Source organism: Nicotiana tabacum, chromosome 24 (genome assembly GCF_000715075.1).
Source record: "Nicotiana tabacum cultivar K326 chromosome 24, ASM71507v2, whole genome shotgun sequence".
NCBI classification, from domain to species: domain Eukaryota; kingdom Viridiplantae; phylum Streptophyta; class Magnoliopsida; order Solanales; family Solanaceae; genus Nicotiana; species Nicotiana tabacum.
Genome location: NC_134103.1, coordinates 86,447,597 through 86,464,000, shown reverse-complemented (window position 1 = coordinate 86,464,000; position 16,404 = coordinate 86,447,597). Strand labels below are relative to the sequence as shown.

General features: G+C 34.1%; 1 protein-coding gene across 1 annotated transcript; it reads right to left on the bottom strand.

Annotated features, from left to right (window-relative positions):
- Positions 1 to 6,872: 6,872 nt before the first annotated feature.
- On the bottom strand, positions 6,873 to 13,724 carry LOC107779957 (polyadenylate-binding protein 7-like). The gene is made up of 10 exons (XM_016600460.2): positions 13,381 to 13,724; positions 11,868 to 11,986; positions 11,575 to 11,768; positions 11,169 to 11,428; positions 10,970 to 11,076; positions 10,699 to 10,888; positions 9,336 to 9,625; positions 9,011 to 9,136; positions 7,614 to 7,817; positions 6,873 to 7,319 (listed from the first exon to the last, which is right to left on the bottom strand). Exons 1-10 carry the CDS (start codon positions 13,577 to 13,579, stop codon positions 7,122 to 7,124), a joined length of 1,887 nt encoding a protein of 628 aa, XP_016455946.2. The 5' UTR covers positions 13,580 to 13,724; the 3' UTR covers positions 6,873 to 7,121.
- Positions 13,725 to 16,404: the final 2,680 nt, after the last annotated feature.

Genomic DNA, 16,404 nt, shown 5'->3' with positions numbered 1-16,404 from the left:
GTCTGTTGCGGCGTGCAACCTGATTTTCCAATATGGACTTTTAATAAGTCTGTTACGGCGTACAACCCGATCCTCCAATATGGACTTTTAATAAGTCTGTTGTGGCGTGCAACCCGATCCTCCAATATGGACTTTTAATAATTCTGTTGCGACGTGCAACCCGATCCTCCAATATAGTCATTATAATCAATCCTGTTGCGGTGTGCAACCCACTCCTCCAACATATTCATTTATCAACTCTTATAGAAGAAATTTTTCCAATAAATATAATAATTAATATAAAATTATAAGACAACAAGCATTCAATATTTATGATTTAATCATGAAACAAACAATGACAAATAGCAAATTATTATGGGAATCAGGGAGAAAATAGGCAGTTTAATATTTAATATGCTAAATGTCAAATAACAATTAAACACGTTATTCAAATAGCATGTAACGATTAATGCAGGAATTCAAGAATTAATATTTGACAAAGAATAGGAGAGAAATAATTATTATGATAATTAATTTATGATTTAAAATAATTTATGATTTTTCAATTAAGCAGGCAAACAATTAATTTGACGACGTATAGACACTCGTCACCTCGCCTATACGTCGTTCACATGCATTTCACATAACAAATAATTTAAGGGTTCTATTCCCTCAAGTTAAAGTTAACCACGACACTTACCTCGCTTTGCAAATTCCAATCAATTATTCAACCACAGCTTTTCCTTTTAAATTTGTCTCCAAAATCTTCAAATCTATTCACAAACAATTCGATATATTCAATACGAATATTAGGAATTAATTCCATATGAATTTACTAATTTTTCGGATAAAAATTCGAAATATATTAAAATATTCGGCAGTGAGACCCACGTCTCAAATCTTAGAAAAAATTATGAAATCCGAACACCCATTCCGAGATGAGTCCAACCATATAAAAATTATCCAATTCCGATGTCAAATGGACCTTCAAATCTTAAATTTTTATTTTTGGAAGATTTTAGAAAAATCTGATTTTTCTTCCATAAATCCACGGATTCATGATATAAACGAGTATGGAATCATGAAATATAATTAATATAGGATAAGGAATACTTACCCCAATGTTTTCCCATGAAAATCGCCCAAAAATCGCCTTAACCAAGCTCAAAAATGGGAAAGAGTTAAAAATGGGTCGAAACCCCATTTTCAGAACTTAAGTTCTGTTTCTGGGATTTTTACCCTTCGCGTTCGCGAAGGTACTCTCGCGAACGCGAAGCACAACTTTGTGCTGTCCAACTTTTACTCTTCGCGCACGCGAGGGCTACTTCGCGAACACGAAGCTTGCCTGGCTTGGCCTTCGCGAACGCGAAGGCAATTGACCTGGCCAGTCTCTTTCCCTTCGCGAACGCAGGGCTTCGATCGCGAACGCGAAGCTTCGCATCCCAAGCCTTCGCGAACGCGTTCTCTCTGTCGCAAACACGAAGCACAAAATGTGCCAGCCCCAATTTGCTCTTCGCGAACGCGAAGAAGGAAACCAGAAGCAGGTTTCTGCATTTTCCTCAAGTCCAAAAATGATCCGTTAACCACCCGAAACCAATCCAAGCCCTCGGGACTCCAAACCAAACATGTACCCAAGTACTAAAATATCATACGAACTTGCTCGCGTGATCGAATCGCCAAAATAACACCAAGTACTACGAATCGGACACTAAATCAAAGGAAATATTCAAGAAAACTTTAAAACTTATATCTTTAAAACCGGGCGTCTGAATCTTGTCAAATCAACTCCGATTCTCACCAAATTCGGCAGACAAGTTATAAATATTATAGTGGACCTATACCGGGCTTCGAAACTAATATAAGGACCCGAGGTCAATAAATCCAACATCAGTAATTTATTAAAAATCATTAAGCTTTCAAGCTTTTAATATTTCATCAAAATTCCATATCTCGGGCTAGGGACCTCGGAATTTGATTCCGGGCATACGCCCAAGTCCCAAATCACGATACGGACCTACCGGAATTGTCAAAACACTCATCCAGGTCCGTTTGCTAAAAATGTTGACTAAAGTCAACTCAATTGAGTTTTAAAGCTCTATTTCATATTTTAATTCATTTTTCACATGAAAACTTTCCGAAAAATTTTACGGACTGCGTACGCAAGTCGATGAATGATAAATAGTGCTTTTTGAGGTCTTAGAATACATAATTTCTTATTAAATTTAAAGATGATATTTTGGGTCATCACAGGTTATGACTCCCGGATGGACCATCATGATCCAACACACCAGAACTATGCATATTCCAACCAGGCGTTGGCTCATAACTTATAAAATTCATATTTGGCCGGTAGCCCCTGTGGAATATATGAGTGTTAATACAAATTCAATATAGCAAAAATAAACATCGTAACACAAAGAAAATTTGAAGTTTACCACTCGTATTCTAGATTATGTAAACAATGAGAGAAATTATTTCCTAACTCCTCATTCGCCCGTGCAGATAAGTTTAGATCAGGCCAAACTCTTTCAGCCGGAACCTGTTCGGCTAAAACTGCTCCAAAATAACCACCCGATGACTGAGGGATATCCCTTCTTTGCGCAACCTTGTCATTGCGAACGTATTCAACCTTGACGTACATTTCCAATATTTTTATCACAGAAAATTCCTGGTATTCATCCGAAGTCCTCAAAAAATCTCTCAGAGTTTCATCGTCCTCGATGTTAAACTCAGTATAACAAGCAACCCCTTGCGGAGTGACAGAATACTGATATCTTCCGGTTACTTTAAGGTTCACCGAACGTTTGCTCACACTCATTTTTTACATAACAACAATACCAATATATCGTACTCCATTGTAAGTGAAAACTTAATATGACACTGTAGAAATAAACTATAGGTTACTGAGTTATTCGCCACCACAACCTCCCCCCCCCCTCCCCCCCCCTAATATAATGAAACCCTTATTATTCTTCGCTCTTCAGACATTATGACAAAATGCAAAATAATTTAACGAAGAAATATTTCAGAAGACTTGAGAATAATTATGAATGAATTTTTAGAAAATCCTTAACCTCTTTAAATAACGCAAAAATCAATCTGGGGTATAATTTTTTTAGGTATAGCGCTTTAAATAAGGGCGCTATACCCAGTTGAATTATTGTTATGTCAGTTAATTCCAGAAGAATTATTGGTTGGCCCACATAATATATATAGCACCTTTCAAAAAGGCTTTATATATATAGTGCCTTTTAAAAGGGCACTATACTTAACTGGGCAAACGGCCGTTAAAGTATAACACCCTTTAAAAGGGCATTATATATAAAATTGTCACTAAGTATTTTTCACACATTTTGGTTCTTTGAATCCAAAAGAACCACATTTTGGTTCCAGACTCATTTGTATAGCCACCGAAGTGTCTCGATACTTTCCAAGACTCAAAATACTTCTATATATGTGTGATATTTTTATACACATATAATTAAGTAGGTTCATTTTCGCTATTTTCGGTTCTTTTTATGAATAGAAAAAACTACTCGAATAAGTCGTAACGATTATGTATTCATATCAAAACCTATGAATTTTCTTGTTCTCACAACCTAGTTACCCTCTACTGAAGGATGTGTTGCCTTGTTTTCACAGCTTAGATATCCTCTAGCGATGCAGGGATGTTTTTGTATAGTTCCCTAGCCATCGTTTGTTTTTCACAAATAATATTAAGAAAAAACTCTATTCCGTACCCTAATGGCGCATTTATAAGCTATCGTTAACTAATGAGCTAATGGGCTAGCTAGCACCCCTGTGAGTATACCTGACCCTCCATGCCAATAGTATTTTTCAACATGTGGCATATATCCTACTGAGGGTCGTCTGGTTGGGAAATAAGTCATCCCAAGATTAATTATTTCGCAATTAATTATTACGGGATTGTTATTCCATCGTCTCATAGAGATAAGAATAATACTACAATCTTAGCCGGGTCAATTAATCGCGTACACACTATGCTTCCCAGATCCCACTTATAAATTTATACAAGATATGTTGTTGTTGTTATGGATACATATAAACATAAAAAGATTGGTTAAAAAAAAGGAAGCTTTAGATGGGCAGGGTAAAAAGAAACGTATAAGAGTTTCTTTAATGTTTGTATTGAGTAAAAAGGTGGGAATTATATAGTACCTGATAATAGATATGGTCAGAAAAAAGGAAGTTTTATCTCATACTGAATTGATCAAGCAGCTACCTCCATCCGAAGAGTATAGATAACATGAAAACAAGGTGGTTAGTCCATATGAAGAAGCGCAGTCGAACGTGCAATAACTTAGGGCTATTTTAGTACGGGAGATAAGGGATAATTAAGTCTACGATTAAATTTGAAATGCGTTTATTCATAGTGTCGGTTACGGGTGGAGCCATAGTGTCGGTTATGGGTTCGGCCGAACCCAATAGCTTTGGTTCAAATTATATATTTATCTTAAAGTTTTTATTAAATATGTATAAATTATTAATTTAGAACCCAATAACTTAAAAATATTAGAATCTCGAACCCATAAGCTTGAAATCCTGGCTCCGCCTCTAATGACAAAGAAATAGTAATGAAGAAGCTATGGCAAGAGAAGCATGGAATTACCTTTTGATTTCCAGAAAGCCCTCCCTAATCCCTATTAACGTGAGTTAAGCAAAATCGTAGATTGTAGGATTTTGAAGAAGGATAAAGATGAAGTTTGTTAGAATCTCAAGGAAAGCGACTTTTCGCTTTATCATGGAATTAGGTAGAATATTTTGTTTGGTATTTAACTTTGTTTAATGCATGTGTTACAGCACATTGGCAATCCATGAAAAATTAATACTCTGCTATAACCTAAAGCTAATTTTTTTAACTCTTTGATAAGACGAATTACATGTCAAGTCAACCTTGTTTTCTCATATTAAGAAGAATAAGATAAAGTGCAAATTGTTTGGCTTGAGATCTCACTTTTTCAGATTTAACCATTGAACTTGACTTATATATTCATATTGAAACTAAACTTATACATCTTTAGGTATTGTCTAGGATCGGCTTTCACTCTAAGGGCACTTTCACCGGCGGCGACCGAATCAGAATATTTATTAAGGGATGTAAAAATATAAAAAAATAAATATATAAAGAAATAAGAGGGAATTCAATATATAATATATGTACTTTTTAAACAAAAAAATAATTAACTAACTGTGCAGTGTAATTTTTCAGACGAAAGGGTGTCAAGTGACACCCTAGGGATAGGTTTGCTCCGCCACTGACTTTCGCATATCATTCATTTTAGTCTCAGTATGCCCGATTTAGTGTCACGATTTTTTATTTTTACAATGGTGTATTCGATGTAATTGAATATCTTTGCTCGACTAGATATTAAGAAAGAGTTTTAAACGTGAACATTTTAGTTTCCTTTTTATTTTCAGCTTCAAGTTGATAGTGCATATCCCACTAATGGCATCTATTATTATCTAAATCTAATTGTACCTTGTACTTTTTGAAATCTATACTCACTCATGTTTGGTAAAAACATTACCCAGTTAAGGGAAAGAAAGGAAATCTTAAGAAGTTAATATAAAAAGAACTAAATTTAGAACAATATAAATGATAACTAATTCCTCATTAAACAAGATTAAAGCAACAAAAAGATTTGTAACCAAATGGGGGCAACTTGATTCAATGCGATCAGTCATCAGCCAGTATCTCTATCTATCGAATGCTCTTCCCTCAAGTAAGCTTGCATTTTGGTTCAATCTTTGTTAAAGCAAAGTAAGATAATTATGAGAGAAAAAAATGACATTTAAAAACATGTTTTTAAATGCCTATCTCAAGTTCGAGATTTGGATCCCTAGAACGGCACTAGAAGTGAATAATAGATATACAAAATACAAAATTGATCGGCCGACCAAAACTATGAATACGGGCATTTAAGGATCCACTGCTTCTACCATGCATGCATGCCCTATGAGAATATGATAATACGGAGGCAACAGATTAACACTCTAATGACAGTTTACACTCTAACCTAAACTGTCATTCAGTTCAGTTTGAATACTCTAATGACAGTTTACACTCTAACCTAAACTGTCATTCAGTTCAGTTTGAATACTTACTAGTATACAGTATAGTTCACGCCAATATAGTTTTTCAAAAGGATACTTTATGTTTCGATGATTCATTTGAAAAATTCTTTTTCTAACTATTTGATAAATTAAATAGATTGTTTAGGCAAATCTTTCCAAAAAATACTTTTGAGTGTCAAATTTTGAAAAAGATAGTACTATTAAAATTCATTTTACAATTAACATTGTTTAAATAGAGAGATTATTTTACATATTTTTATGAAAAACTTTAATGAAGTTTCTACTTTTATTTAGATAAAATCTAAAACATAAAATATAAGTATATATTAAGGTTTTCAATCAATATAAATATATATATAATTAAACAAGAAGTAAAAAGGAGAAGAGGACAAGAGGGGTTGTATTTAATTATATTTGAGAGATATATGGGTTAAATTAACAGGAGAGAGTTTGGTAAATATAAATTTTCATGAGAGATATATATGGGTTAAATTAAAAGGAGATAATTGGTAAATACACTTATTTGTCTTGAAAGAATTAATTTTTGCTTCTCCTTCGTTGAAGAAGCAAAAATTTGTATCTTCTCCAACAACAGAAAAACTGTTTCTGCTGGTTCTCAAACTACTTCTTGTTTTTGGCCAAACACCTCAAGTCTCCACACAAAACAACTGTGGTTTCTTTTGGAGAAAAAGTGCTTTTGACTTCCAAAAGCTTAGCCAAACAGGCTATCTCCATGCACACTTCATATATAGAAGGATATTAAAGTAAGACAAATATAAAAGAGACACATACCATCATAAACTTTTTCAAAAGTCTGCATTAAAACCAAAATATAATATAAAGTCATGTAAAATCTGAAGTAAATCCCTCAAATGAAGGTAAATAGAGGTAAGTCTATTTTCAGACAAAAAGCCGAAATGTGAACTCCATGCAGCGGAGTGTGGGGTTGCCAGATTGTATGACAACCCTTGCTTACTCTATTACCTAACCATCCCCCCAGAAAACTCAAACTTTTCTAAAGACAAAATTATCACAGCAGCATTTCCTCAGTTGACAGCAACTTCCGCGGAAAGAAAACTTGGATGAAGTGAATCTTGGCTGGAAACTTTAGCCTTGGACAGCTTGAGCACCTCAACAGCTTCCTCCACCTTGGTTGCCAGAGACTCCGGCGACTCCAACAATAACAGTAGTTCTGCATTGTCCATCTCCAAGAGCATTCCCGTTATCTTTGCAGCAAGGTCGGGCTGCAGAAACCATGTAATTTTCATTATTAAGATGACTTTACTAGTTCTTTGGATGTCAGGAAACATCGAAGACCAATCGCTACTAACTGAGGTTAGACTTATTGTAAATAACCAAAGGTAAGTGAGAACAAAACTTGACAGCTTCAAAGAGCTTCTTGATAAATGACCAAACTAAGAGATCGCTTTGTTAAGGATGGATTAAGTCCTTTCTCGAGTGTTTCTTCAACCTTTTGGCATGAGAAATCCAGCGAGTAGCTATTATTTAAGGAAAAGGAAAGCAAGAAAGAAACTCACCTTATGTTGATTGACAAGAGGATAAAGGTGCTCTCCAAGTATCTGTTTCTGCTGCTCAGGAGCAGCAGAAGCAAGCAAGGTACTCAGCATTTGAGATCCCTCAGCAACTGATCCAGCTGCAGCAGAACCAGCATTTGATGCAACAGATCCTTTGTTCATGTCACGAGTCCGGCCATTGGGCACATATTTGAACTGCCCGCCACGCTGCATGCATGCAAAATTTTGGGAGTATTTAGTGATACATAGGCCACCAATCAAACAGAATAATTAGCGATTTTTGGAATAATTATTATACTAGGTTAAGGCATTCACCAACAGTAGAAGTTTGCAGCTTATTAACGTACACAACTAAGTAAAATGAACAAATAAGCTATCTTTTAAAATTTAAAACAAACCTCTTCTCCGAAATTATAAATGGCTAGACCAGCTCTCATCTTTTTAAATATGGTACTAGGTTTTCTAAGTGATTATAAAGGGAAATATATCGATTTACTTGACAAAAGAATTCTAATCGAGAATAGAAGATATTTAAGACGCGGGTATCCTATGCAGATGCATTCTTTAGTACTCCAAAAGGAGAAAGAAGGATTAAAATGGAAAACTCCCAGCTTAACTATCTCAAACAAAATGGCCCATGCACACGCCATGCCTAAAACTTGAGGACAACATAGTTACTCGATAGTTGAGACCAGTAAGTGTGAGGACTATACAATGTGTTAAGTGGTTCTAATTACAACTATTTAAGTTCTAACATATGTTAACTCTGAAGAGAATCGGTTTAGGGGGAGAAATAAGAAAAGTAACCCGGTTCCCATTTCAAGATGAAAATTCCTGTGTAACTTGAATGTAAGTACTGATGTTAGCTACTTTGTGAGACATGAGTGGTACCAAAATGCTGAGGTAAATATAAGGCAACCGTGGATATAATGATATATGATCGTGCAATACCACAAATTAGAAATAACCAACTAACCACAACAATTTCAGGAAATTTAGTGCCAGCACACTGAAGGCCAAGATGTTTCAAAAATATGAAACAAACTTCTGGTGGCAATATAAAGGATGTTAAGCAAGATTTCTTGAAAAACTATACTATCAACACCAAAAATCACGAGTAGCTACCCAAAATTGAGAATGGAATAGATACTAATCTTTATGCTTCTGCGAAATTATTCTATCCTTTACCTGACTATGAATTTAAGTATACTAATCCCTTTCAATCTAAATGCAAGCTCATATTTCATGGAAGCCCCAAATGTCAAACTTTTGAAGTTAAGAGTTTTTAACCTAAGCATTCCAAATAGAACTTTTTAAAAAGCACTTTTGTACAACTTATTCCCTTACATTTGGACAATCAAATTTTCACTTTATGTAAAATAGGTAAGGAGGTTAACCACCTGAGAATTGCCATTTGATAACACCACTGATTGACTTGATTGCTGCACACTGGTCACGTTTGAAGCTGGCATATATCCATTCATCCTTCCCCTGTTCTGCCTATATTGTCGGGAATTATTAGGAATCTGAAAAATAAGATGCAAGCTGTAACCTCCTTCATCATAAGTCTAAGTTATAGCATGTTAACACAGTTTAACGTGTCCCAACTGGTGCTAAAAGGATAAATTTTTTGTGCATTCAATTAGAACTTAATGGACCATAACAAACTCCAAGAAGTGGAGAAATTAGAGATACCAAGTGCTATGAGTGTTTACAGGGACTAACCAAGGGAACTGGAGAAGGTTGAAAGGCAGGTCTAGTGGTGTTTGTGAACCCATTAGTCCTCCAACCTGGCCTCACACCAAGAGCCTGATACATCAGCCCAGGTCGTGTTGGCATTTGAGGAACAACACCGGGGGCTGGGTAGTAAAAAGGAGGATATCCACCAGGAAACATAGCTGGAGGTCCTGTTAGCCCTGCAAGTCGTTGTGCATATAGAAGCTGTAGTTGGGCCTGTCTTTCCTCCTTTCTTTGAGCAATAGCCACATATAACGGCTTTCGACCCAACATAAATCCTGTGAAACATCTCATAAACATCAAAGCTCATACAGTGTAGTCAGTTAGTGCCGAACTGTGATGCGAAGAGATCAAGACACCTATTATGGCAAATAAATCACTCAATTCAAGAACGGAAACTGTCAGTACACTGAAGAGTAGGTGAAGAATATGAGAGAGGAAACAAGAGACAACATAGAATTTCCAAAATTGAAGCACCTTTATTGGGTGAAGACTGTGCTGATACAAGCATGGGGTGATATAAGCACATAAACATTTTTTTTACAAGGAATAAGCACATAACATATACTTGACCAATAATATACGCAAGCTTGGCCTAATTCCTCTATTTATTTGTCTTATTACTTGCAAAATGGCTGGAACAAAATTTAGGCTTCTTGAGCAACTAAAGATGGCTTGTCTCCTTAATTTGCTTTTCTAGTAAAAATTTACAAATTTCACTGAACCAAGAAACATATCGGAAAGAAGTTTCAGCCAAATTTATCTAAAGCCTGTTAGTGACTAGTGATAAAATTGGCTCTACGAAGCATTTAGGTGAAAACAAAAGCATAAATACAAAATGACATGAAGCTCAATTCAGAACTTTCCACCTGAATGAAGTGAGACCGTGACAAGAAATAAGAATTATAATCTAATTCTAAGAGTCTAAGATGTTTAATGTAATTTTTAATAGCTGTCGCTGACCATAACTGACTCATTTCGCTTCACAAGCTTCATCAAAGATATGTTTGCTTTAGCACTAGCACATGTTTCTACCTTAAAATTTTAGTGTTATGACCTTGGTCTGTTACATATCAGCCAAATAGATAGCCTCATTATTTGGCAGCACTTGCTCTTCATTTTAATTGCTTTTTTAGATGGTTCATATCTGTCATTTTTCCTACAGTGAACTGATTAAAATCATGGAGATGCTCCACATAAATCCTATATCCTGGTTTTGTGGTGCTCAAAAAGATCACGGGGAAGAAATAAAAGATTGTAGCATGTGTCACCATAATTACCTCGTGTGAAATAACTTTCACCGCCTAGTTATTCATTATGATCTTGAGCATATTTAAAATGTATGACTCACCATGAAAAGTATTCACAGCTTTATAGGCCTCCTCTGCTGTGGAGAAGCATACAAATCCAAAGCCCTTACTCACACCTTTCTCGTCTTGCATAACTTTTGCAGAAGTAATTGTGCCGCATTGGCTAAACAGCTCGCGCAGCTCATTATCAGAGATATCATCGTCAACATTCTTGACATACACATTTGAACCCTGACATGATAATCCAAGTATTTACATAAATAGATTATAAATACAATAATTTCTTTGTGATAAAGAAATGAGAATGAGGACCTGGTATTTCATGATTTGTTCCTTCCTTCTCTCCTCAAACAGACGCTTCAAAAGTTGTTCGCGTTCTGCTTTCTTTTGTGCTCGGGCTACATACAAGGTCTTGGAGCCTACTTAATGCATACATGTCTCAGACAAAATAATAAATAGAACGTCTGCAATCACATTGAGAATACAACAGCATCACAAAGCCATGACTTACCAATTGGTGATCCATTCATAGCTTCCATTGCTCTCCTAGCATCATCGGGATCGTCAAAGTTCACAAATCCAAAACCTTTTGAAGCTCCACTCTCATCTTTTGCAATGACCAAGCTAATAATCTTCCCAAACCCAGAGAATTTTTCTCTAAGATGCTCTTCTGAGATGTCAAGGTCCAAGTTCTTGAAGTACAAATTTGTGTATTTAGCATCAGGGCTGGGCAAAATCCGGTCACTCTTCCTGACAAACTTACCAACATACCTATGCCATCAATGTCATAAGATATTCATAAATACATAGACTTAGATAAGAAGCGTATAAACAACAAAACAATCAATTCATCTAAGTTCATCATGATTGCAAAATGGAAAGCTAGATGATTGCAACAAATATGGAAATGCACATACATCTGCTTGTCTCCAACCATGGTCCCATTAAGCTTCTCAATAGCAGCATTCGCAGACTCTTCAGACTCAAACTGGACAAAGCCATATCCTTTACTCTTTCCTTCCTCAGAAAAGACAACTTTACAAGATAAGGTATTTCCAAACTTTTGAAACATTTCTTGAAGCTTCGCATTGTCAATTGTATCACTTAAATTCTGTAAAAAATACAATTTGGATATGCAGATCAAAATAGAGAAGCTGTTAAGATCTCAAATCAATTGAACGCTATTCACTCAATCAAAGGATGCTCGTACCTTGACGAACACGTTTCCTTTCCCACTTCTTCTTGCATCAGGGTCACGACGAGACCAGCAAACCCTTATAACTTTCCCATTGAGAGTGGAGTTATTTTTCACCTCAATAGCGCGTATAGCTGCACATATTTTTCAGAAACAAAAGAAGTTTTCCAAGTCAAAAATCAAACCACACAGTATTTCCAAAAAACTCATCCATATATGACAACAGTTCATACACGACAGAGATAATTAAAGAGCACTATCATTGTTCGTCAAGTCTCATTGGTCCAAGAAGTGTAATAAATGCTAACCAGAACGAACTTTCTAAGAAGATATCACAGGACAGGAAAAAACAAAAAATGACTATCAGCCGTCAGTGAAAAACTTACTAACACATTAATTATTACATTAGTTTCGACATCTTCTTGGAATATCACACACTTCATGTGGGGAAAATAGTTTTATTTCCCAATTGAATTTTATTTTTCCATTAGACGGGGCTGGAATGTAATCAAAAAAGATTAGCTCATCCACCGGATGCCAAAATCACAAGTCAAATAAAATTCGCTTATCCACAACATTTCATGAATGATACAAGCTGTTAGCCGATAAAAGCAACTAAACTACACTTAATGAAGTTTGCTTCCGTACAGTCTCTCAACTTTCCAAAACGACAAAGCAATTAGACGACAAAAGCAATTAACGAGTATTACAACAAGACCGAGATCTAGAATAACCATCCAACCAATGAATCATCAAGGACCTAAAAAACATCATGTAATTAATGTCAACCTTAAAAGGATCCAACTTGTAAGAAGAACTACCTAAATGACTCATACCGGAAAAAACAATAAACTTCCTTCAAGTTATAACCGACAAAGTCACAAGATATACACTTATATACCTCTTATTTCATAGAGCACCAACAAACATATACTCCTAACAGCTAATGTCAGTGACAGATCAAATCAGATGACTTGCAGCAGAAAAATCACTCAAATCAGACAGTCAATTCCTCAGCATTCGATATTATACATTTTTTCTATCACTAGACAGAACTAGCATATAGTACACTAAAAGCAACATCATGCAAGAGTAAACAGTGAATAATTCAATTTAATTTTTTTATCTAAAAGAGCAAAAATGACATTCGGCCTCTCTACATTCTTCTCTCACTCTCAGACTATCTGATTATTTAATTGATCCATTTATTAATAGCCAAAACCAGCACCACAACCTTAATAGACTAAAACACTTAAGCTCGTGGCTTGTCCATACCGTAAACACAAAATCCCAAAACTTTTACATTAGAGTCTATTCAATTATCGATTGATCATTCATGAAATTAATTCAACAGGAAATTCTGATCCAAAATCGCCATGCAAAATCAAAATTCAGTTGAATTTTAAACCCGATCACACGAAGGAACATTTCTATCGATAAAAACAAGACACGTACACACAGAGACCCTAGCAATCAATGTATATACATGGAAAAAGAGATAAAAATAGGGAGATATAGAGATATATACCGTCTTGAGGAGAAATAAAGTTAACGTAGCCGTAACAGAGGGAACGGCCAGTGGATGAGTCACGGCAGATGCGAACAGAAGCAAGGCTTTTGAACTCAGAGAAAGAATCAAACAACTGTCCATCGGTTACGTCATGGTGAAGGTCACCAACGTACAACGATGCCGGCGTTGCAGGTAGTACAGTCGGAGGAACCGCCATTGACGTACGTACGCCTCACACAATTCAAATGCAGAAAGAGAAAAGTGACTCTGTGTGTGTGTGTGTGATTTGTAGAGAGAGAGGAAAAAGCGAGGCGTTTCGATTCGGAATTGAAGGGGAGCAACTAAAAGGAGAGAAACAGAGAGTGAGTGAGAGAGAAGTGGTGTGTTGCCTTATAAAGGAATGCGTTTTAATTCTGGTAATCTGGGGATGGGAATTAAGAGGGTAAAATGGGTAATTAAGAAAATTGGGAAAATCTGTTTGAGGGTTGGGAACGGAAAATTGGAAAAAATGAGGGGCAAAAAGGGAAATTAAAGGACAATTGTGAGTGTGAGAATGAGCTAAAAAGTGAAGAGGGAGTGTGTATGAGAGGATCGGGGGGTTTGGGTTATGAGAGGATTTTGCATGGAATTCACAACAGAGACAGATGGATATCAGTGTCAACACGCTCGTAAAGGGCGCGTCTATTGAACTTCCGTTGCTGCAACGGATTGAAGCAAAACTAATTAATTATAATAGTTGATCTTAATTTTATAAATTATTGGCTTGGTATCTACTCTCTTATTTGAGATCATTAGTTCGTAGAAATGTTATGTTAATTGTAAAGCGGTATATTTGATAATATTAATTTCTTTGGTTTATTCAATACGGAAACAAAACAATTTAGATGTTTATTAATATGTAAGTCGCATTAATATTAATGTTTAACGTATGTTATAATTTACGAAAAGAATTAAATAAATATTAAGTTGAAATAATTAAATTTTTAATTTTTTCTATTTTATGGTACATAAAATGTAGTAATAAAGAATCAAAATCTATATGAAATTATATAAATAGAGGAAATATTAGTAAGTTAGTAATTGTAATAACTAATCAAGATCTATATGAATTATATAAATTGAGGAAATATTAGTAAGTTAGTAATTGTGATAACTAATCAATATCTATATGAATCAAATAAATTGAGGAAAGACTAGTAAGTTAGTAATTGTGATAACTAATCAAAATCTATATGAATCAAATAAATTGAGAAAATATTAGTAAGTTAGTAATTGTGATAACTAATCAAAATCTATATGAATTCTATATATCTTAGGAAATTTTATTAAGTCAATAATTACAAATTTTGAAATACTAAGTAAATTTAGTCGAAACCTATTCGCAAATTTCACTAGCATAATGTTAAAAGTTTATTAATTATATGCATGTAAAATAATATATATTATTTCAAACATGACTTTGTTCTAAATATAATTAATCTTATCTGCATGTATAGTAGTTTCAAGCATGTCATATTATTTGTTAATGCATAATAGCAATAATGTTAATGTGTACGTAAATATAACGTTTGTTATATTTGCGTAAAGAACACGGAATATGAAGCTAAAAATTAAATAGATTTTCTAAATTCTTCTATTCTTATGGTACTTCAAATCTAGTAATAAAATCAAAATCTATATGCTTTGTGTATATCTAAAAGAGTAAGTTGATAATTATATTTCAAGAGATAATAAAGCAATTTAATCAAACCTCTTCGCAAATCTTCATTATCATAATTTTAATAACTTATTAATTAAATACGCATAAAACAAATATGTATTATTGCAAATATATTTTTTATATTTTATTAATTTTATCTACACTTAACACAAAAAATTTCAATAGTCGCTATTTCTACGCATGAGTGATTATATAAGCATCATATTTACTATAATCAGATAAAAAGCATACGAATTAATTACGTGATGAACAAACTAATTTAGTGGGATATTTTATTTACTAAGTTAATGTCTTGAACAAATTAGTTTTTCAAACGATATTAATCATCGGAAACATATTTTTATGGATATATATTCTTAAAACCTTATATTATAGGTTGAAAAAAAAAACTTCTATTATACATATAATTTTTAGAAAAAAATTTAAAGCTACATTTATGCATTCCTCCATCCGTCATTGGCAACATAACTTAAATGCTTTTTTCCTCTTGCATGTAACTTTGACTTTAAAAGTTTGTTTGAGAGTGGAAGCACATAGATAAAAACAAATTCAGTTTGGAGCAATCCATAATTAATAAAACTGACCTCACGTGGGCATCACGCCCGTCCGAAGCACGTGAAGAAAAAGTAGACACGTGAGGGAGAGAGAGAAGCGGGTAAGTTGAGGTTGTAAAAGGTATGAGAAATGAACCCCTGTCCCTAAAACGACTGCTTCAAACCTCAAAACAGTTAGAAAAATTAAAAAGAATTAACTTAAAATAAAAAACTCAAAACAAAAGAGGGCAATAAGTGATACAATATTATTGTTATTACTTATGTGTTTCATAATTCGATTAATTCATTTAATTAAATTCACATTCTGAGTAAAGATCGCAGATAAAGAGTTCGACAAAATAAAAAGTTTCAGTATTAAGAAATTTGATACTTTAAGCACCGTTTCATTTTTAAAATTCAAATTTGATTGCAGGGTTTACAATTGAACAAAAGAAATAATTCTTTATGATTAGTAAAATTTTGAATAAAAAATCTTCTTAAAAAGATTTCATATATTTTATTTACCGATCTCTTGTTTTATTATGCACCAATCACTTGTGAAAAGTTTCATGTAATTAGCCACAAAACCTATATCTCTTTTAAAATAGTACGAATTAATAACTTGATGAATGGCTGAAATTATACTAAATATGAATAATTTGATTTACTTTGATATTGTTTTTTAAAAGTAAATTAGATAAATAATTACAAACAAATTCCAATGATTTTTCTCACAAGTTTGAATATTAAAATAACCTTTTGTTTTACGAGCTAGAAAATCCATATAAT

Bases quoted from the DNA above. Each gene is read 5' to 3' on its own strand.
- LOC107779957 (XM_016600460.2), bottom strand. From the start codon at position 13,579: ATGGCGGTTCCTCCGACTGTACTACCTGCAACGCCGGCATCGTTGTAC. The intron at 11,987-13,380 runs GTATATATCTCT...AAATATGTGCAG, and splicing joins CTTTATTTCTCCTCAAGACG to CTATACGCGCTATTGAGGTG. The intron at 11,429-11,574 runs GTATGTGCATTT...TTGATGGCATAG, and splicing joins ATGGTTGGAGACAAGCAGAT to GTATGTTGGTAAGTTTGTCA.